Source organism: Chelonoidis abingdonii, chromosome 3 (genome assembly GCF_003597395.2).
Source record: "Chelonoidis abingdonii isolate Lonesome George chromosome 3, CheloAbing_2.0, whole genome shotgun sequence".
Lineage (NCBI taxonomy): Eukaryota > Metazoa > Chordata > Testudines > Testudinidae > Chelonoidis > Chelonoidis abingdonii.
In genome coordinates, this window is record NC_133771.1 from 67,052,350 (window position 1) to 67,075,947 (window position 23,598).

The 23,598-nt window shown below is 42.3% G+C and overlaps 1 protein-coding gene across 2 annotated transcripts in view; it reads right to left on the bottom strand.

Annotated features, from left to right (window-relative positions):
- UBE3D (ubiquitin protein ligase E3D) overlaps window positions 1-23,598 on the bottom strand; it is a 158,313-nt gene that overhangs the window by 103,323 nt on the left and 31,392 nt on the right. The window contains exons 8-9 of one of the 2 annotated variants that reach the window (XM_032772350.2): window positions 11,457-11,626; window positions 9,914-10,241 (exon numbers count right to left, since the gene is read on the bottom strand). In XM_032772350.2, the coding sequence (XP_032628241.1) occupies window positions 10,118-10,241; window positions 11,457-11,626 (294 nt within the window). In that variant the 3' untranslated portion in view covers window positions 9,914-10,117. Of the gene's footprint in view, window positions 1-9,913; window positions 10,242-11,456; window positions 11,627-23,598 lie in introns of those variants that run through there. The other variant, XM_032772349.2, reaches the window with a different exon arrangement.

Sequence of the window (23,598 nt, forward strand, 5' to 3'; positions counted from 1 at the left end):
AACAGATAAGACAGAAAGGAAGTCTCTATACTCATTTTACAGATGGAGGACTGAGACATAACGATTAAGTGGTTTGGCCAGAGACATGCACTGCATCCCAGGCCAGTACCTTAACAAGATCTTCCTTCTCTCGTACTCATCTTCCTCTGCTTCTTTTTCTTAAGACAAAGGAGGCTTTTTGTGAATCCTTTCACACAATGAATTAGTTAACAAATGTTTTTCCTTCCTCCCTATCAACCATTAGAGATAGAATATATTATTATTCTGGTCAACTTTCATTAGCAAAGTACAGGCAATGAAAATTAAAATTAATTTAATTTTTGACAACTGTTCTGTTAACTTACAGGGATTTATTCTCCCATTGATACTCAAGAGATTTCCGTGCCTAACTGCTACTAATGATGGAAGAATATTCCCTGAAAAATGTAACATGGGAGGATTTAGATACTTGACAGTATTGTCTGCAAAAAAAATGCACCATTAGATGAATGTGTTGAAAAAGACACAATAAAAGTATTACAATACCCACTGGTATTTGGGCATCTAACTGTGTCTTTGGAACAAGTACTGTTCCAGAGGACCGGTAAATTCTTGGACTGGATTAGCAAATTAATTATTTGAAACCCTAAATTCAAATCCAGAGTATTAAACAATAATACAAATTTGACAAAGCTCCTCAGGGCAGGAATTATATCTTCTGATGTGTTTGTACAGTACCATGTAGCGGGACGGAACCCGCTCTGGCTCAGAAAGAGTTAAAAGCCAGCCCTTGGAGAGGGCTGGGGCTGAAAACAGCTGAGGGAGGTTAATTGAGTAGGCAGCCACAGGTTTGGTCACACCCAATTAGTGTCCAGCTGGCCCTGATAAAAGGGCTGGGAACTAGGCAGGGAGAGTCTCACTCCACTGGTGGAGTGGGAAGGACCTGGCTACTAGCTAAAGGAGGGAATCCCAAACTGAGCAGTGCTGGGCAAGGACAGGCAGAGCTGGGGCCCTCTGGCCAGGCGAGTTCCCCAGGCTGAGGCCAGGCTAAAAGGCCCTGTGGGGTACTGAGGCTGCAGCAGTGCAGCCAGGCCAGGAAGAGACAGCAGGTCTAAACCCCCTTGCCAATTATGAGTGGCCATTTCAGACTAGTTTGCCCCTGAGAAAAGGGGCTAGATTAAGACTGGCAGTCAGTCACTGAGACAAGGTGGGCTTTGGGGATCCCTAGAGAGGGGAGGACCTCTGATTGTGGGGTATTGCCAGGGGGCAGTGCCCAGGTGAAGGGACGGCGCTAGCTTGGAGGGATGTGGGGCCTAAACTAAAGTGTGGTGGAGAAAAGAGAGAAGCAGGCAGCAGCAAGGGAGACACTGGCCACCAGGAGGTGCACCGAAGCTGGAAGAGCTAATTCCCAGACTAACCAGCAGGAGGCGCTGCAGCGGTGAGTGCTCTGCCTTGCTACATACCAATAAAAGGAGACCTCATCCCTGACTATCAGCACTACAAATAATTATAAGGAAAATATTATGTTTTCTGTTGCCATGATGTTTTTCCTCTCTCTTTAATTGTCTGCCTAGGGTACATTGAAAATTCAATTCCATCCCTGAGGGCTTACGTGCTGTAATCACACCTCTCACCTCCAGTGGGCCTCGTAGCATCCAGGTTTGGCGTTGCCAGGGTTCTCTCAGTCTAGCATCTCCCTTAATTGGTTCTGGTGCTACAACAGTCTGCTGTCTGTGGCCTAGCTCTCCAATCATGCCACTACTCAGTCCATTCCCGTTCCTGCAGTTACCCAAAAAGTCCAAAAAAAATAGTAAACAAGATCAAATGGCCTTCAATCCCAGCCTCTATCAGGTCTTTGCTTCTTTTATTCTTGACATCCACGATTCCCCTATTGGTCTGGGGAAGAGCTAGGGGAATCCAGAGTTCTTAGGCTGGAACCGAGAACAGGGGCAGGCCTGTTTAGGTGGCTAATGACCATTTCTTCAGCACCACTGTTTTTCCTGGGCTGCTCCTACTTTTACCTTGCTCATTAGCAACATCACAAGATCTGGAGATTCTGTGGCCTTCACTTTGACTTTGTGGTTCATCGTGGCCAGGTACGGAAGTGTTTCCTAAAAGCTAGCCTCAGGTTCTTCTCTGCAGCAGCAGGATTGTAATTGCTACCAGTTTTCTCTGTCCCTTGCCTTAAGATAGTCAGTCTCTCTCTCCTCTCAACAGGAGTTCCCTCTTATCCCTCTTTCTGGGACTGGGGCTGTGTCTTGAGCATCTTTGCCTTAAGCCTGATCTACACTTAAAAATTAGGTCCATCTAGCCACTTCGCTCAAGGTTGTAAAAAATCTTGCACCCTGAGCACCATACCTAGGTCAACTTACATCCCACTGTAGATGTGGATAGGTCAACGGTAACATTCTTCTGTCATCCTGGCTATTGCCTCTTGGAGTGACATTAATTGCAGCAATGGAAAACCCCTTTCCATTGATGTACAAAGTGTCTATGCTATTGTGCTACAGCCGCAGCAATATAGCTATGCCACTTTAACATGTGTAGTGTAAACCTGGCCTTACAATAATCTGTCTTTCCATCCTTCAAGCAGGAGTTTCTCCTCAGTCCTCTTTCTGGAGCTGGAGTCTGTCTCTCAGCCCAGCTGCCTTAGGTTAATCAGCTGCAAGACTTTTGCCCCTCCCTTCAGCTAAACACCCTTCCCATCTAGCCTTCCAATCTCAAAGGTTCATCAGGCCAGCCTTCTCCTGTCAGTGTCTACCCTGCTATGAGGGAGGAACAGCTTTACGCTATTCCACTTTCTACCAATTCCTTCCCAATTCATAGGGTGAGAGGGGAGGCTTGCCCCACTCTCTGTGCAAGCTCCTGACACTGGGCCCTGAAACATACAGGAACAGGATTCCCTCTCCAAGCGCTATTCAGTCCTAAAGCTGCTTCCTCACTATCTTTATCTCCCTTAGGTCTCTCTACATCTTCCTATAGGATCTTTCAAACCCCCCAACAGCCATGACAGGTAGTGGGATGGGCTGACAACCAGGCACTGTGGATGGCAGACTACCCCATCACACTTGTATAAATGTTTTTGCTTAGACAGGGTTTCTGTATAGGGTAACTGGAAAGCATGTAGTGAATGGAATGGATAAGCATACATCTATAAAGTCACTCAAACTAGTGGGAAGAGGAGGGGTGCTTTGTTTTTTATTTTGTTACTTTTCTTGCAAAGTATCCTGTACAGATTTCAAAGGGATTATAATTGGGCTCCATGATTGCCTCATACAAAACAGCCCAAGAACTAAAATGGTGATTACCTTTTAAGACCAGAAACATTTCTAGGCTCTCTATTTTAGTTAGAACTAAAATCCTCAGATGAAGGCACTACATCGGCAAGTGAGCTTTTTTTCTCACTTCTTTATTTTATACATAAAGTAGGCAGCCCACCAGCAAATCTGACTCACTCAACAATCCCCCTCCATTATGTATTCCATATTATTTATCTTCAGACTATGGCCTCAATGGCTACTTTAATCAGATCAGCAGAAACCAAAAACAATGCTGAGCAAATAAAAATATACTGCTGTTTAACTCATACGTCCCAATGCTGTTCATCTCTTATTTACTAAGTTTTCTCATGGTACACTCTTTCAAGTCAACGTTTTAAGAAATAAACCATAAATGACCCACTAATGTCTAAATTAGATGAGTTTGTGCACTGTGCTTAAACACAAGCTGTAGATTTTATTCCCAATTTTTCTCAACTTTAAGCAACATGAGTAGAAAAGTAAGAGAACACTGTCTTTTTTCCCCCCTTTCATTTTATTTTCCAAGAAGATTTGTGCCAAACTCTTTTTAAAAGCAAAAAAACAAAACAAATATTATGCAAAGGAGTTTGAGTTCAATGTGTTCAGGGGACATTTTCTTCATCTTATCTGAAAATCCTTGAAGAAAACAGTTGGGGATGACAGATTCCCGGGTACATAGCAGTCCACGAATGCAGAGAATAAGTCCTACAGCCGATTACCAGGACACAGTTACCTGCTTTTACAGTGCTATATAAGTGCAAATTATTATTAACCTGCCAGTAAAATACTAGTCAACTTAGAACAAAACCACAGGTCTCCAGACACCCTTGAATGACTGGGAGTACTAATATTATAACAAGTACTTCTTATGTAGTGCTTGTCATCAGACGATGTCAAAGCACTAGCTAAGTCACTGCAGTTTGTTTCTCATGTTTATATATAGCCAATTTTCATGCCTGTCCTGGAAGCTCCAAGTAGGTAGATACAGCAAAAAATGACTGGATAGGGCAGGGGTAGGCAACCTATGGCATGGGTGCCAAAGGAGGCATGTGAGCTGATTTTCAGTGTCATTCACACTGCCCAGGTCCTGGCCACCAGTCCGGGGCTCTGCATTTTAATTTAATTTTAAATGAAGCTTCTTAAACATTCTGACACCTTATTTACTTTACATAGAACAATAGTTTAGTTATATATTATAGACTTATAGAAAGAGACCTTCTAAAAAGGTTTAAAATGTTTTATTGGCACGCGAAACCTTAAATTAAAGTGAATAAATGAAGACTCGGCACACCACTTCTGAAAGGTTGCTGACTCCTGGGATAGGGAATGTGTCAAAGTGCCCCTAAAAGGCTCAGATAGCACCACATTCTAACAGCTGAGCCGGAGGTAGTACTAAGCAACACGGTCCAAGCTTCAGGACTAGAGTCAATTCACAACGGGTGTGTAATTCACTGCTCTGGAGAACACTCTGGGACACCACATACATGAAAAGGGCTACAGCATATAAGAACAATCCTGGTCTACATCATGCAACAGGCCTTCTGCACCAGTGAGAGATGTTAAGTATGAGACTGAAACAAAGAGTATTTCATAATTCCTGGTTAATGGACTTAAGAAAACAGACATGTGTTTTTCTTTTGTCTGTTTAAAAATATTTTAAGTGGCGCAGTTAGCACAAAAGATTGCATAAAGCAGAGGGAATCTGAAGTCTTCAGACAAGAAAAAGACAAGCAATAAGTTCACAGTAATATCCACTGAAAATCTGAATAAGGAGAGATGTTGAGAAGGTAGTTAAGTTTGTATGTTTTATTTTTCTGCAACAGACTGTGCTATTTAAAGTTACTGACAACACACATATTTTAAAAAAAATAACTAAAGCAAATGCCCTAATAGGGAAGATAAATTGGAACAACTGTTACTGTTGTCACCCCTCATCTTCTTTCTGCTCTTGATGTGTCTGCAAGCTAAGTCAGAGTGCGCTTTCCAAGATCTCAGTCATGACTATCTGGCAGCCACCGAAGGTACATCTACACAGTAAAACAAAAACCCTATGGCAGCAAGTCTCAGAGCCAGGGAAAACTGATTTTGGTCCACACTGTGGGACCAAAAATAGAAGTGTAGATGTATGGTCTTGGGCTGTAGCCTGGGCTCTGAGACGCTCACCAGTTTTTGGCACTCCAGCTTGAGCCTGAATGTCTACACTGCTATTTTAAACCCTGCAATACAAGCCCGAATCAGTTGACCCTGGCTCTCAGACTTCCTCATAGAATCATAGATTATTAGGGTTGGAAGGGCCCTCAGGAGATCATCTAGTTCAACCCCCTGCTCAAAGCAGAACCAATCCCCAAATCCCTAAATGGCCCCCTTAAGGATTGAACTCACAACCCTGAGTTTAGCAGGCCAATGCTCAAACCACTCCTGCCACAAGTGGATGTTTTATTTTGTTTTGCTGTGTAGATGTACCCTGAATAACCCCAAAGATAAATTCTAATTAATCTTTGGAAAAAATCTACACCCAATCCACTAGAGGAAGAGACACTTGCACATACTCCTGCCAGTAAGGCCTCAAATAAAGTTCTGTGATGGAGCCTTCGACAGAAAAGAACCTCCCTCTTTTCTAAATTCTGACATTTTTCTTTGCCTCTGCATCCCTAAATGATGTGCATTCTTGTTTTTGTAAACAATCCACAATAGGATTTGGATATCAATGTATCCAAACTGCAAGTCATTAAGTATATATGGCTGTTATCTATGCATTATGCCAGACTAATCAGATTAGACAAATCTTCTCTTAGATACGGAATAAAAAATGTGAACCAGCTGAAAATGCAAGTATTTACTATTTCAAGTCATTGATATACAATTTCTTCTGTTTTGAGAAACTGCGCTGATTCCAGCAATACAGGTCTGTCGCATCTTACTCTGGGGTTACGTTCCGTGGTCAGCGTGTAAAGCAAAAACCATGTATAGTCAAAATGACCCTTGAAAATCCCTTAAATCACCCATAAAGTATTATGTATTGTATACGGCAATGTACAGTACAGTATATAATAAAGATTACTTATACAAAATATAATTTTATGGTATTTTTAATAACATAATAGAGAGACAGAAGAATGAAAGAATAAAAAATGAAAACAGTACAGTACAGTGCAGTATTGTAAACCTGAACAGTCACCAGTCTTGTATTGTACACACTCCAATGATTAGTCTTCCTCTTCCCCTGACAACACTATTATTGAGTCATCAGGGCTTGATGTCGATCCAGGAGACAATGAGCCAGGCTTGGGTGATGGAGAGCGAGTCGTAGATGAAGTGGTTGGCTCTGGTTCAGCTCGAGAAGTTGATTGTGTAGGTTCTGCTGCTGCTGGTTGTTTTTTCTTTAAAAACATGGTGACTGGCAACTGTCGCTGTTGTCTCTTGAGCTCCTCAAACATTTCTTGGTATGGTCTCAAATCATTCATAATACTACGTGTGATTTTGAGGCTTTGTTCCATAGAGGGATCATATTCAGAAATTAAATCATTCAAGCGTTTCGCTGCTTGGAACACTTCAGAAAATTTATGAAAATTCCAAGTTGCTGGCTCTTCCTGTTCATCATCATCTTCGTCTTCTGTAGATGATTTTATCAGTTCCTCTAACTCTTCGTTAGTCAATGTTTCTCTATGGCCCTCAATTAATTCCTCAATTTCTTCCTTGAGGATGTCAACAAAGCTATCACCACCCACTTGCCTGGCCACCTGAACAATGCATTTAACTTCTTTGTCAATGGTCGGGAAACCCTTAAAATCATTCACACATTCTTTCCAGTCAACATACATTGACTGTTTCAGGCTTGATTGTATCCATTACCTGTTTAATATAAGTGATGCAATCAGCAATGTTGAAGGACTTCCAACACTCCATCACATTAACATTGGGATCAGCATCCATAGCGGTAAGGATCCGTGGAAATGTAAGCCTCGTGTACGTGGCCTTGAAACAGCTAATGACGCCTTGGTCGAGAGGTTGGAGGATGGAGGTGGTATTGGGGGAGAGGGGAGAAAGACGACTTCAACATCGTTATGCACAAACCGGAGTGCCGCAGGATGGCCAGGAGCATTGTCTACGATCAGCAACACTTTAAAGTCAAGTCCTTTTTCTTCAAGGTACCAATTAACCTCCAGAATGAAACACTTGTGGAACCAATTCAGAAATAATGCTGCCGTCACCTAAGCCTTTTTATTTGATTGCCAGAACACAGGCAGGAGATTCTTGTTCTTGCCTTTTAGGACACGGGGATTTGCATCCCTGTAGAGCAAGCTTGGCTTTATTAAATGTCCAGCTGCATTGCCACAAAGCAACACAGTCACACGGTCTTTAGCTGCTTTGAAGCCAGGGGCTTGTCTTTCTGATTTTGAAATGTAAGTGCAGGTGGGCATTTTTTTTCCAGAAGAGCCCAGTCTCGTCAGCATTAAAAACTTACTCTGGAAGATAGTTCCTTTCCTCTATGATTTTCTTTAATTGTTCAGGGTAGGCTTTTGCTGCGTCCTCGTAGGCAGATGCAGCTTCACCAGTAGTGTGCATGTTTTTGAGGTTGAAGCGGTTCCTAAAACTGTTAAGTCAACCTTGGCTGGCTTTCAATTCCTTCTTATTAGAAAGCTGTCCCTCTTCGGTGGGAGGTTTGAACAGCGCACAGATGCTAAGAGCCTTTTCTCGCAACATGTTGCCATTGATAGGCACACGTTTACGGTTTATGTCTTCCAGCCATAAGTTTAATGCCTTTTCAGTCTTCACTAAAATCTTATCACGCACTTGGCTTGTCATCTTAGCAGTTACTGGAGCACTTGATGCCACGGCTTGATGAATTTCTCTCTCTTGAATCTTGATGGCATGGATGCTAGATTCGTTGCAGTCATATTTACGTGCCACATTGGCGATGGACATACCGTCTCTCAATAAGTCCAACATGGCCAGTTTTTCCTCCAGCGTTGGAACATGTTGCTGTTTCTTCTGCTGAGCACCAGATGAAGTAGGTGCCTTGCGTTTAGGGGCCATGTTATACAGTATGAAAAATATGTACTGTCTTTTTAAACAGTACAGGCACAGCAGAATCTCACTCAGCGCAGCAAGATGCGCACAATATGAGAGGCACAGGGGGACTGAGTAGTATAATGGGAACAGCAGATTCGCTTCTTCCATCTCACACTCACTCCGGGGCAGACACACTATTTAAACTTTTTTTTTTTGCCAACTCTCCAGTGTTACTATAGAGGAGACCCTTATCACAGGCCTAAAGACATGCTGTTTCTGTCAAGTCCCCCCCAAAAAAATATTTTAGTGGGAACAGCAGATTCGTGTCTCATGCTGGTGGAATCGCCCGTGGTTGTTTTTTTTTCTTTCTCCCAACCGCGCAAAGCTGAAATCGCACATGTTAAATGCGCGTAAGATGCGACAGACCTGTAATCCTCATTGAAGTTTAAGCAGTATACATGAGACTACTATAACAGAGATTTAGGGCCACTAAATAGCCTCTATATCACACGCAGCAATATGTTTTCCAATACCTTCTGCATTAATAATTTTAATCATCACATCACTCTGTAGGAAATAGATCTTTCCTCTACAAATAAGCACTGCTCACAGTATCTGAGCATTCTATGAATTAGATGGAAGAATATGTTCAAAATATTCAGTATTTGAATTGTTTTTATGTATATTGGGGACGCAGTCACTATACAATCTGTGGAAATACCATGATAAATATCAGAAATTCTCACAAGTTTTTGAGAGGTTCATATTTTTCTTTTATAAAATAGGATCACAAGATATGGTATTTTCTGGTAAGTTTTATAATACCTATTTAATCCAACACTTTTTTTTTCCTCAAGAGTTTAAGGGGAAAAAAAACCAAACGCAAACCACTATTCATATATGCTTTCTGCTCTACCGTAATAGAGCTAATAGATGAAATACAAATTACCCAACAAATCCTATTCTGTCAGCTGTGCAAACACTGAAGTAATTGGCAAATGTAATATTCTAGCAACTTTATCCACCACCAGTTACAGGCTTAAATATAAAATGATGCTATTAAATGCATGATTGCAACCTTAACTAAATATAAAACACTGGCAGTGTTCTTCTTCCATAATTGACACTTCAGAGCCTGCAGAAGTCAAACATTTTCTTTAAGAAAACTCTAGTAGACTTGGACATATTCAAGAAAAACCAATGAACAGCAATAAGTTTGAACTTTAAAAAAAAAAAAGTCTTACCATTAGCTTCAAAGCAAGTTACAATTACACACACACACACAGAACCTGTAAAATCATATTTGAAAAGAATTTAATTGTAAAACTCTTTCACCTTACTAAATAATCTACTATTAATTTACTATTTAGCAAGAATATGAAGTGGTATCCTCACACATTTAAATTTTACATATATTGCTCATGGATATTTAGGCAATCAATGTGCTTGTTTACTGTAACTATTTCAGGAAAAGCATGTGGAATTGAGGATCTCTTGGCTTAAAAATAGAGGACTTAAACAGACCATATGCATAACAAGGCATCGTTTCAGAGCAAAGGGCTAAGACTGAAGCTGCAACAGATAGATGAAAATTGCAAAGTGCAAATTGTACAGAGGGGGTAGAACTGCCACCAGGTAAGGACAGGCAGAAGTATCACCTCTGCCATCAAACAGGCACTCTTCCCAGGGGAGAGCAGCTTTAAATTCTGGGCAGGACACCACAGGAGTCGTGCAGGTGGAGGATACTAAAGAGATGTGCTGAACTGACACATGTTGTGTTTGCCCTGCCCCTGCCCTGGTCAGCTTTGCCTACTTTATGAGCTGTACTAGCTAGTTCCAGGCCCCCAAATGTCGCAGCAGTTTGTGGGCATCTTGTGCCAGTGTGTTTGTCTAGCTTCAGGTAGACTTTCCATTACTTGGAACTCGCATCCTGGGTCCTTCCAGCTTCTGCTGGTGGAAGCCAGGGAGAGAATCAGGCTGTGTGTGTACGGTTAGTTAACATGAAAAGGAAACCATGAAAAATAGAGCATATTATACTGTGTCGAGGCAAAACAATTAGCTACCTGTTTTGTAATACTAATGTAGCTCAATTAATAATGCAGTTCTGGTCCCTACATTTTCAAAGTGAGGTGCAGGAATTTAGCCACCAGATTCTCATTGGCTTAATACAGGGGTGGGGAACTTACCGCCTGTGGGCCAGATCCGCCTCGCTACTTCATTTCATCCAGCCCGCAGCAAGTCTCCGCACTGCCAGGCCTCAGTGCTCCCGCTGGCGGAGCTGGAGGCGCAAGCACTGATTTGCCCCACTGCGGGGCAAAGCTAGGGTTGCCAGGCTGTAAAAAGTCCAGTTGGCTCCAGGCAGCTCGCCAGAAGTGACCGACATGTCCAGCCCCTAGGTGCAGGGGCAAACAAGGAAGCTCCACGTGCTGCCTCTGCCTCCAGCTACATGGCTCCCATTGGCTGGGAACCATGGCCAATAGGACCTGAGGGGGTGCCACCCATAGTCACACAGCGCAGAGTCACCTGGCCCCTCCGCTTTGGGGCCAGACATGGCAGCCACTTCTGGGAGCAGTGTGGAGCCAGGGCAGGCAGGGAGTCTGCCTTAGCCCCACTGTGCCACCGACCAGGAGCCACCTGAGGTAAGCACCACCCGGCTGGAGCCAGCACCCCAGGTCAGAACCCTCACTCACACTCTAACTACCTCCCAGACCCTGCACCCACACCCACATCCCAAACTCCTGCCTCAGCCCCGAGCCTGCTCCCGCACTCCAACCCCCTTGGCTCAAGCCCAGAGCCCCCTCCTGTACCCCAAACACCTCATCCCCAGCCACACCCCAGATCCCACACCCCCAGCTGGAGACCTCACCCTCTCCCATACCCCAACCCCATGCACCAGCCCAGATCCCCCACCCATACCTTGAACCCCTCATTTCTAACCCCACCCCAGAGCCTAGGGGAAGCCTCGAGCCTCCGCCTCCCTCCCTACTGCGGGGCTGTGTGTGGCCCACAACTGATTTTTTCTGTGGGTCAGTGGCCCTTATAGAAAAAAAGTTCCCCACCCCTGGTCTAAATTGTACCTAGAAGGTTCATTGGAGAAACACTGTTGTTATGGACCGCGAACCCAAACAAAGAACAGAACTCCATAAAAGAAGAGCCGATACTTACTCCTTATTCCTGTTTTTAATGCAGGGATGATAAAGAACTTTGACTGCATTCCATGTGCCTGAAGACTTGGAATCAGGCCTCAAATTATCTTCAAACAATGTAAAAACACTGCTGGATGCTGAATTTCCCAAAGATTCCACCAATAAAGTGTCAGAATTTAAAAGCCACATCTGTGGATAGAGAATAGTTTATTTATAGAATACACCAGCAGCTTTAACTTGTTCTGTTGCTCCGGATTTAAACCTGACCTGCTATGAATAGGTGACATTAGGCCACATAAATCATGAAGCTTGATGTTTACTAGAGTATGACAATTTAAAAGTAGATTCTAACAAATCTTTAATGGATGTGAATTAACATTTTATGTTAAATAATCTTTAGTGTTCAAAGTGCTGTAAGCTCCAGTGAAGATAAATCAAGGGTTGTATAAATGATGCAGAATATCTTGTGATCGGTGTTAGGAGCAACAGAACTGTGAATCTGCATTTCCTTTGTGGCAGTGGCATGTTCCCTCTGCTAAAAAAGAGAGGAAACAGCCAAAAACTATTGTTCCGGTAGCTAATGGATGATTTTTCTAATTTTATATTTCAGTGATGTGTCAAGCAAATTGTGTTGAAACAGTCTAGTCCTGAAGACAGGATGGCAGTTGAGAGACTTCCCACTGGAAAAGCCAAGGAACGAGAGAGAGAGTATTTAAAACAGATTGGATAAAGCTAAAACAAACAGAGAAGGAATGGGTAGCACATTAGAGTTTACTAAAGATGAGACAGCCCCAATTACCAAGAGTGGCAAAGGCTCTAGCCAACACTTGTTTGGAAAATAAAACTAATAAAAAGATCTGATAATAGGAATTAGATTTCTCCATATTAATTGCTGGCACAAAAGTGCCAGAAGTCTAAATTAAAGGAAAGTTTTGAGAAATCTCAATTCTTTTCACTCTATTATTATTAATCCAATCACTGAATGTTTGTGTTGTGATACCCCAAGGCCCCAAACAAGATAAGGCACTGTTGTGCTAGGCACAGTACAAAAAAACATTCAAGTCTCTCCCCTTTTCATCTATTCACTTGGCCATGGCAGTAGAGGCATGAATTGCCAAAATGGAATTAACATTCACAAGTGAGCTAAAAGAATTCTTTCGCTCTCTTTGAGTATATTATTTCAGTTTCCTTTGTATGTCGCTCATTAAATATATTACTTTGTACTGTCTTCCAAGGAGTTCCAATTGTTTTTCCCCAAAGACCTAGTTGCTGTTTGAACTGGCAGTTAAGTTTAATAAAAGCAGCTAAGAAAATAATCCTAACACTCACTTTGATGTATCTTTGGACTCTTATACACAGTATCTAGTGTACTTATAAAAATAGGAATTAAGTGCTGCTACTGGTTAGTAGTTTGTGCTAGCCTTTCATAGTTGGAGACCTAGGTGACCTTAAGTTAAGACAACAAGCTAGATTAAGTTTAGTGATAGACTTACTGCAGCCCCTGTTTGTTCACACCAGATAACACTTAATATTTGATATAACTGAGCACAACTATTGCAGTTTTGTTAGAGGCCCAGTATTAGAAAACTGTAGCAAGGCTTTTGCAAAGACGGAATGAGACATACTTTCAAAGGTGTCTCGGGATGAGACAGGGAAAGAGGAGACATACTTTATACACTAGCTAATTGTACTAAGCCTAGCTCTAGGAAGGATGTGGACAAATAGAAGATAATCCAGAGAAGAGTGACAAAAAATGACTAAAGGTCTAGAAAACATGACCCAGGAGGGAAGATTGAAAAAATTGGGTTTGTTTCATCTGGAAAAGAGGGGACACAATAACAGTTTTCAAGTACATAAAAGGTTGTTACAAGGAGGAGGAAGAAAAATTGCTTTTCTTAACCTCTAAGGATAGGACAAGAAGCAATGGGCTTAAACTGCAGCAAGGGAGATTTAGGCTGGACGTTAGGAAAAACTTCCTAACTGTCAAGGTGGATAAGCACTGGAATAAATTGCCTAGTCAGGTTGTAAAATCTCCATCTTCAGAGATTTTTAAAAGCAGGTTAGACAAACACCTGTCAGGGATGGTCTAGATAGTACTTAGTCCTGCCTTGAGTGCAGGGGACTGGACTAGATGACCTCTCGAGGTCCCTTCCAGTCCTGTGATACAAGTCCCTTACTCACAAACACTAACATTCACCACATATGTTCTCCCTTCTCCTTTTAGAGTCCTTCTAGAATCTTCAGAAAATTACTCCTAGGGGAATTCTGTGCCACTGCACAAGCACAGAATTCATATCTCCAGCAGATTTTTTTTCTCCACAGAAAATACATTTTACCATAGATAGCTGCAGCGGCACAGGAGCCACCAAACAGGAGAATTTCAGTGGGAGTTTGAGGGGGAGGCTAAGACACCTAGGCAGAGGAATAGACAAGCTAGTGAAGGGAGGGGGTGGTGGTCTGCCGGTGTTCTGGTGCCCGTTGGGGGTTTGTTTTGCTGTAGGTGGTGGTAGTTTGCTTTGGTTTGTGTTTCCTGGACTAACAGGTTTTAGGTGGGAAGGTTATGACCAAGACAGAGGCAGCAGTGGAAGACACAATGAGGATGTGGAAGCTGTGGCATGTACATGACCCTGGAGGTGGTACCTAAAAAGTTTTGTCTGCATAAAGTGCCGCCTGATAGAGCTGATGGAAGAAAAGATCCAAAGACTGGAGATGCAGATGGAAACTCTGGTTGAAGGGAGTTCGAGCAGATGATGGAGCAAAGACATGAGGAGGCTGAAGGGAAAAGCTCAGACTTGCAGATCGAAGCAGGACCAAGGAACTATGAGGGGAGACTGCTGGGTGAGGAAAGTGGACAGTGGAAGCATGTGATAGAGAACCAGGCAGAGGAAAAGACGGGCCAGTGAAGGAGAAATAGAACTCAGGAACAGGTTTGCGTAGTTGGAAAATGAAGAAGGCACACAGCAGGTGGTCGCTGAAGGTGAAAGGGCAAGGAAGAAGAAAAGAGCAGCTAGTCCTATAGGAAGAAGGGAAGAGTCAATGGAGATAACACCACCAAATATGAGCCCCAGGAGGATACGGGGCAGATTGCGGAGGATTGCAAGGGACAATAGAAATTGAGAGGACTTGCAGCCAGTGGGAACAGGGGATAAACTGGAGAATTGCACCATCACCAGGAAAAGGCAGATCTACGTGATTGGGGACTCCTTACTGAGAAGAATAGACAAGCCTGTAACTAGAGCTGATCCGGAGAACAGAAGGGTGTGCTGTCTGCCAGGTACTAAGATACGGGATGTGGACCTGAGCCTGAAAAGGATCCTAATGGGAGTGGGAAAGAATCCGCTGATTGTCCTTCATGTTGGAACAAATGATACAGCTAGATTCTCGCTGGAACGTATCAAGGGAGACCATGCCAGGCTGGGGAAGACGCTTAAGGAAATCAAGGCTCTGGTGATCTTCAGTGGGATTCTGCCTGTTCCTAGAGAAGGGAAACAAAGGTGTGACAAGATTATGGCGATCAACAGATGGCTCAGGCAGTGGTGCTGTAAGGAGGGCTTTAGGATGTATGGCCACTGGGAAGCATTCATGGACAGAGGAGTGTTCTCTCTGGATGGACTTCACCTGAGTAAAGAGGGAAATAGACTTCTAGGATGGAGGCTGGCACAACTGATTAAGAGAGCTTTAAACTAGAAATTTGGGGGATATGGTTGGGAGATGTCCAGGTAATCTCCATGCTGGAATTTAACACTGAGAGGGAAGAAAACAAAGTAAGAAAGGATACAGCCATGGGTAGGAGAATGGACATAAGGAGGAAGAGTAGTGTAGATACCAGTCTAATAGGTGACAGTGGTGGTAGAATGTCTGTGCCTAATCGGGTAAAGAATGTCAGTGAAGTGAAACAGCAAAAATTAAGATGTTTGTACACTAATGTGAGGATATGGAGGTAGACATTACCACATCCGAGGTAGAAGCCAAACTCAAACAGCTTAATGGGACTAAATTGAGCGGCCCAGATAGTCTTCATCCAAGAATATTAAAGAAACTGGCACATGAAATTGCAAGTCCATTAGCAAGAATTTTTAATGAATCAGTAAACACAGGGATTGTACCATACAACTGGAGAAGTGCTAACATAGTTCCTATTTTTAAGAAAGTGAAAAAAGTGATCCGAGTAACTATAGGCCTGTTAGTTTGACATCTGTAGTATGCAAGGTCTTGGAAAAAAATTTGAAGGAGAAAGTAGTTAAGGACATTGAGGTCAATGGTAATTGGGACAAAATACAACATGGTTTTACAAAAAGGTAATCGTGCCAAACCAATCGAATCCCCTTCTTTGAGAAGGTAACATGATTTTTGACAAAGGAAATGCAGTGGATCTAATTTACCTCGATTTCAGTAAGGATTTGATACGGTTCCACATGGGGAAGTTATTAGTTAAATTGGAAGGTGGGGATCAATATGAAAAATTGAAAGGTGGATAAGGAACTGGTTAACGGGAACTACAACGGTCATAACTGAAAGGTGAACTGTCAGGCTGGAAGGAGTTACTAGTCGAGTTCCTCAGGGATCGGTTTTGGGACAAATTTATTTAACTTTTATTACTGACCTTGCACAAAATGGGAATGTGCCAATAAAGTTTACGGATGACACAAAGCTGGGAGGTATTGCTAATACAGAGAAGGACCAGGATATCATACAGGAAGATCTGATGACTTGTAAACGGGATAATAGTAACAGGATGAATGTAATAGTGAAAAATGCAAGGTCATGCATTTAGGATTAATAATAAGAATTCTGGTTATAAATTGGGACATATCAGTGTAACAGAGGAGAGAGACCTTGGAGTATTGGTTTGATCACAGGAGGACTACGAGCCGCCAATGTGATATGGCTGTTAAAAACTAATGCAGTCTTGCATGCATCAGGCGAGTATTTCCAGTAAAGATATAGGGAGGTGTTAGACGGTTATACAAGGCACTGGTGACACCTCATCTGGAATACTGTGTGCAGTTCTGGTCTCCCATGTTTAAGAAGGATGAATTCAAACTGCAACAGGTACAGAGACGGGCTACTAGGATGATCCGAGGAATGGAAAACCTGTCTTATGAAAGGAGACTCAAAGAGTTGGCTTGTTTAGCCTAACCAAAAGAAAGCTATGGGGAGATATGATTGCTCTTTATAAATATATCAGAGAGATAAATATCAGAGAGGGAGAGGAATTATTTAAGCTTAGTACCAATGTGGACAGAAGAACAAATGGATATAAACTGGACGTTAGGAAGTTTAGACTTGAAATTAGATGAAGGTTTCAAACCATCAGAGAAGTGAAGTTCTGGAAAGTAATGGGGTCAAAAGACATATCTGCCTTCAAGACTAAACTTGATAAGTTTATGGAGGGGATGGTATGATGGGATAGCCTAATTTTGGCAATTAATTGATCTTTGATTATTAGCAGGTAAATATACCCAATGGTCTGTGATGGGATGTTAGGTGGTGTGGGATCTGAGTTACTACAGAATTCTTTCCTGGGTGCTGGCTGGTGAGTCTTGCCCACATGCCTAGGGTTTAACTGATTGCCATATTTGGGGTTGGGAAGAATTTTTCCTCCAGGGCAGTTTGGCAGAGGTCCTGGAGGTTTTTTGCCTTCCTCTGCAGCGTGGGGCATGGGTCACTTGCTGGAGGCTTCTCTGCACCTTGAGGTCTTTAAACCACAATTTGAGGACTTCGATAACTCAGACATAGTTATCGTGCGTGTGACAGGAGTGGGTGGGTGAGAGTCTGTGGCCTGCATTGTGCAGGAGGTCAGACTAGATGATCACAATGGTCCCTTCTGACCTTAAAGTCTGAGTCTGAGCTGCTGCAGTTACACCTTTTGCCGATCAGGGGCTGTTGTGGCACCAGAATAGAGAGCAGCAGGCTCACCGGCAGTAGCAGCCAGCAGCTGGCTGTGTTCCTCACAGTGGCCTGGGATATGGTGGGGGGGGAAGGGAGGGGTGTGGGGCATATAAAGTGGGGTTCAGAAGGGCTAGTGAGGGGGACAGACTGGGGGAGGGGCTGAATGGGAATAGGAGTGCAAGGCCACATGGGAACAGGATGGCTGAACAGGGGCCCACGGACAAATGGGGATGAGGGCAGATGTTCCTGACTGAATGAGAGAGGCTAGGGGTCAGTGAGGGTCTGCCTGGGGGAGGCTCCCCAACAATCCCTCTCCCCCAAAATAACCTCCATACTTCTCTCACCCACACCAACAACCCTCCAGGTTTACTCCCAGGCTCCTTCTCAGCATTTACTTCCCTCTCCCTCAGCCCCACAATTACCTCTGATTCCCCCAAGCTTTTGCACTGCTTCTGAGGGGTACGAGAAATAAGTTTTGTTAAGTTCTGTATTAATATGCCTAGCAAGGAATCTATCAAAATACATTTCCTGAAACTTTGTTGTTATTGTTACAGACATACTTGCTGAAAGGCATTTTGAAATAAATTACCAAACTAACTGAAAGTGGCATGATTATATTGTGTTATTTTGACAAATAAAATATGCAGAATTTTCCAAATGTTAAAAGTTTGTGCATAGGTTTTTTAATGTTTTGGCACAGAATTACCCCAGGAGTAGAAAGTGAATAGCATCTCTCTCTCTAATCTAGATGATATACCGTTAACATACGCCTACTCCTTTCACAGTTTCTTTTGCACCCTATTTTAGAGATTACTAATCAGTTTCACTCGGCAGCTGGATACATCTGAAAAGTGCTTCTGTTTACACATTGTAATACTGTGGGACAAAAAACACAGATTACTACCACTTTGTCAAAGCATGTCTCATGTTAGCAAAGATCAAACAGATTTGTACTGATGTTTGAGTACGCATTATATAGCAGAAATCTGAGTTTGTTGGAGGAAAGGCACTAATGGTTATGTGAGAAATTTCTGCATCTTTTAAGCCTGTCATTTTCTGAACTAACTTGTTTATTTTCTTTCAGCATTTTCCTTTTCCCCAGCATTAATTATTTTATTTCTGACGTGGTTGTTGAACTGTATGAACAGTCTCAAATTCAGTCTGTGTTCTGAGCATTTATGCATATTATTTCTGGATAATATATCTGTGTATTTCAAACTGAGCTGTCAGCTATTTTATGGATACTACATAGATTCTTCTCTTCCTTGTACATTGTCTGGATTCCCAAATTTCCTTGAATTTAACCATGGGTAAGAAAAAAAATGCTACAGCAATACTTAAAAATAAAGTAGATTTAGAACTTATCAACAGCATCCATGGAAACGCAACATACTCTCTACTAACAGGACAGTTACAGCTTTGTAATGAAAACCTAAGACAAAACAGTGCTAGCTTCCCCATACAGTCCTGCTACTGTGCCACAAGCATGACACAGAGGGAACACTATTTCGGTTGGTAAGGTAAGTCAACTTCTATGCCCATTCAGTCTCACTACTCGGCTCAACTGACAGCAAGGATGCAAATTGGAGCCAATTACGATGGTGATTTGTGTAACAGAGACATTTATCCTGTAGGAACTGGATTGACTCACTTCACATAGACCAATGGACTTAGATATGAAAGAAATAGGTGCCTCCGAAATAGGTAACAAAGAAGTGCTACAAGAACTTTCAGTGACTCTTAGATTATGTGATGCAATATAGAATATGTGAGACACTTTATGATATTGATACCAATATTGTAAAATTGTAATGAGTCTTACCAGATATGTAGGGCCCTGCCAAATTCACAGTCCATTTTGGTCAATTTCATGGTCTTAGGATTTTAAAAATTGTAAATTTCATGATTTCAGCTATTTAAATCTGAAATTTCCTGGTGGTGTAATTGTACGGATCTTGACCCAAAAAGGTGTGTGTCGGGGGGGTCACAAGGCTATTGTAGTGGGGATTGCAGTACTGCTACTCTTACTTCTACGCTGCTGCTGGTGGCGACACTGCCTTCAGAGCTGGGCAGCCGGAGAGCCATGGCTGCTGGCCAGGAGCCCAGATTTGAAGGCAGAGCCACCGCCAGCAGCAATGCAGAAGTAAGAATGGGATGGTATGGTGACCCTTAGTTCTGCGCTGCTGCCTGCAGAGCTGGGCCCTCAGTCAACAGACACCACTCTGGCTGTCTAGGTCTAAAGGCAGCAGTGCAAAAGGGAGGAATGATATGGTATTGCCACTTTTACTTTTATGCTGGTGCTGGAGGGGCGCTTCCTTCAGAGCTGGGCATCTGACCAACAGCTGCCGCTCTCCACCCACCTAGCTCTGAAGGCAGCACAGAAGTAAGGGGGGCAATACTGTGACCTCACCCTGTAACTCCCTATTGGGTCAGGACCACCAATTTGAGAAATGCTGGTCTCCTCCATGAAATCTGTATAGTATAAGGTAAAAGCACACAAAAGACCAGATTTCATGGGAGGAGACCGGATTTCACGGTCCGTGATGCATTTTTCACAGCCATGAATTTGGTAGAGCCCTACAGATATGCCATGTAAGGTTTCTGTGGAAAAGTTATAATTCGCTAAATATGATAATCACATTTATATGTAAGTATCATCCTTGTATTGTGAGTTGTAAATATATATGGTATATTTGCATTTCAAACTTGTGTTGTGCTTCTGGGTGACACCTCTCCCAAGACAGATTGGCATCGGCACTATCCAGCCTGCTTAATAGTCTGTCAAAGGCAATCAGATATACAATGAACCCACTGAGAGAAGGCAGGGGTTACACCTATGAGTCAGCAGGACATGTAGGGACATGCCGGTGGACAGGGGACTCTGCTTTTCCATGCCCATGTGCTGTATGTTTGTGTTTGGGACAAAGGAAGTACAAGCCACATAGCAAAGGATATAAAAAGGCAGATGCATCTTCTCCATTTTGTTTTCAATCCTGCTTCCTACCTCTGGAGTAACTTTTCTGTAAACTGAAGCTCTGAACAAAGGACTGAATGGCCCATCCAAGCTGTGGATGTGTTCCAGAGGGACTTTCCAGCCACCAAACTCACCAATACTGCTAAGAACCTGAGATCTGGACTTTGAAGTCTTATGTATGTATCTGACCATTTATGCTTTTGTTATCTCAAAATATATTCATAACCTTCATTCATGTGTGATATTTATTTGCCATTTCAGTCAAAGACAGTGAAACTTTAAATGCTTGGAGGCTCCACTATCACTGCTTTAAAGTCAAAGTGTCTCACCTTGCTGAGCTAGCGTTTTATGCTTAGCTAGAAACTGTTAGCTGCTGTAATGATCTTAATTGGCAATTTGTTTTTATTTGTAACTACTTTGCAATGCAGCACACATACTGATACCGTATAAACAGCCTTTTGTGCATAAAATTATTTTGTGCAAAGAAACTGCAAAAATCTGTTGGACCTCTATTAGTGATTAAAGCCCGCCCATTCGCCCCCATCAAAATTGAGCACATGAAGTTGAGATATCTCACATCAGGCAAACCTTAAATGTTCAATATTTTCTTGGGGTAGACAGCTGTGTGGCATATCTATAGTACTCTTCCTAAAAATAAATCTTTTTTAAAAAAGGTTTCTGCATTTAAAAGTAATTGTGCCAATTCATGGGGAAAATATTGTTACCCAGTGATTTCTTGTCTAGGACTGAACTCTTCCCCAGTGTGAGGCACTGGCCCACTTCCTACAAATACCAGAGACAGTTCAGACTTCTACACAAGGCTCCAAAGTCTGACTATGCATCTTGCATGAGAGGAATGCTTATAAAACTATACTGAAACATTTAATTCTTATTGCTCAATAAATGTAAACTTGGAACAGCAATGTGTTATTCAGTTGTGTTAATTAGGTAAATGGAGCTTGGTTGGCTGTAGTAGAAAAAGAGGCTGGCCCTATGAAGACAATTAGGTAAACAAGTATCCTTTGGATCCTCAGCTTATCCACAATCCAAGATATTTGGGGACACAGTGAGCAAGAAGCGAAAATCAGTAGGGAAGGAGAGAGAAGCAGAACAGAACCTGTTTGGCTGAGGGCACAATGTCATGGGTCCAAAAAGCTTAGATCTCTAGTATTATGACAAATTAAAGTTGGTAATGAAGATATGCCTGGTTAGCCTGATCATACCAGAAGGACCTGATTCAGTGTACAAATATTTAATAACAGGCTCCTCAATCTAGCAGAGAAAGGTATAATAAGATCCAATGTCTGGACGTTGAAGCTAGACAAATTCAGACTGGAAATAAGAGGTGAATTTTTAACAGTGAGAGTAATTAACCATTGGAACAATTTACCAACAGTCATGGTGGATTCTCCATTGGTGACCATTTTTAAATCACGATTGGATGTTTTTCTAAAAGATCTGCTCTAGGAAGAACATAAGAACGGCCGTACTGAGTCAGACCAAATGTCCATCTAGCCCAGTATCTGTCTACCGACAATGGCCAATCCAGGTGCCCCAGAGGGAGTGAACCTAACAGGCAATGATCAAGTGATCTCTCTCCTGCCATCCATCTCCATCCTCTGACAAACAGAGTCTAAGGGACACCATTCCTTACCCATCCTGGCTAATAGCCATTTATGGACTTAACCACATGAATTTATCCAGTTCTCTTTTAAACGCTGTTATAGTCTAGCCTTCACAACCTCCTCAGGTAAGGAGTTCCACAAGTTGACTGTACACTGCGTGAAGAAGAACTTCCTTTTATTTTTTAAACCTGCTGCCTATTAATTTCACTTGGAGACCCCTAGTTCTTGTATTATGGAATAAGTAAATAACTTTTCCTTATCCACTTTCTCCACATCACTCATGATTTTATATACCTCTATCATATCCCCCTTAGTCTCCTCTTTTCCAAGCTGAAGAGGCCTAGCCTCTTTAATCTTTCCTCATATAAGGACCCTCTCAAACCCTGATCATTTTAATTGCCCTTTCTGAACCTTTTCTAGTGCCAGTATATTTTTTGAGGTGAGGAGACCACATCTGTACACAGTATTCAAGATGTGGGCGTACCATGGATTTATATAAGGGCAATAATATATTCTCAGTCTTATTCTCTGTCACCTTTTTAATGATTCCTAACATCCTGTTTGCTTTTTTGACTGCTCTGCACATTGCGTGGACATTTCAGAGAACTGTCCACGATGACTCCAAGATCTTTTTCCTGACTCGTTGTAGCTAAATTAGTCCCCATCATATTGTATGTATAGTTGGGGTTATTTTTCCAATGTGCATTGCTTTACATTTATCCACATTAAATTTCATTTGCCATTTGGTTGCCCAATCACTTAGTTTTGTGAGATCTTTTTGAAGTTCTTCACAGTCTGCTTTGTTCTTAACTATCTTGAGCAGTCAGTATCTATGCAAACTTTGGCACCTCACTGTTTACCCCTTTCTCCAGATCATTTATAATAAATTGAATAGGATTGGTCCTAGCACTGACCCTTGCGGAACACCACTAGTTACCCTCTCTCCATTCGAGAATTTACCATTAATTCCTACCCTTTGTTCCTGTCTTTTAACCAGTTCTCAATCCATGAAAGGACCTTCCCTTTTATCCCATGACAGCTTAATTAACGTAACAGCCTTTGGGGAGGGACCTTGTCAAATGCTTTCTGGAAATCTAATTATACTGTGTCCACTAGATCCCCCTTGTCCACATTTTTGTTGACCTCTTCAAAGAATCCTAATAGATTAGTAAGACACGATTTCCCTTTACAGAAACCACGTTGACTATTGCACAACAGTTTATGTTGTTCTATGTGTCTGACAATTTTATTTCTTAACTAATTGTTTTCAACTAATTTGCCCGGTACTGAAGTTAGACTTACCAGTCTGTAATTGCGGAATCACCTCTAGGCCCTTTTTAAATATTGGCGTTACATTAGCTAACTTCCAGTCATTGGGTACCGAAGCTGATTAAAGACAGGTTACAAATCTTAGTGATAGTTCCGCAACTCACATTTGAGTTCTTCAGAACTCTTGGGTGAATGCATCTGGTACCGGTGACTGTGTTAATGTTGAGTTTATCGATTAATTCCAAACCTCCTCTAGTGACACCTCAATCTGTGACAGTTCCTCACATTTGTCACCTACAAAAGCCAGCTCAGTTTGGGAATCTCCTAACATTCTCAGCCGTGAAGACTGAAGCAAAGAATCTATTTAGTTTCCCCGCAATGACTTTTATCATCTTTAGTGC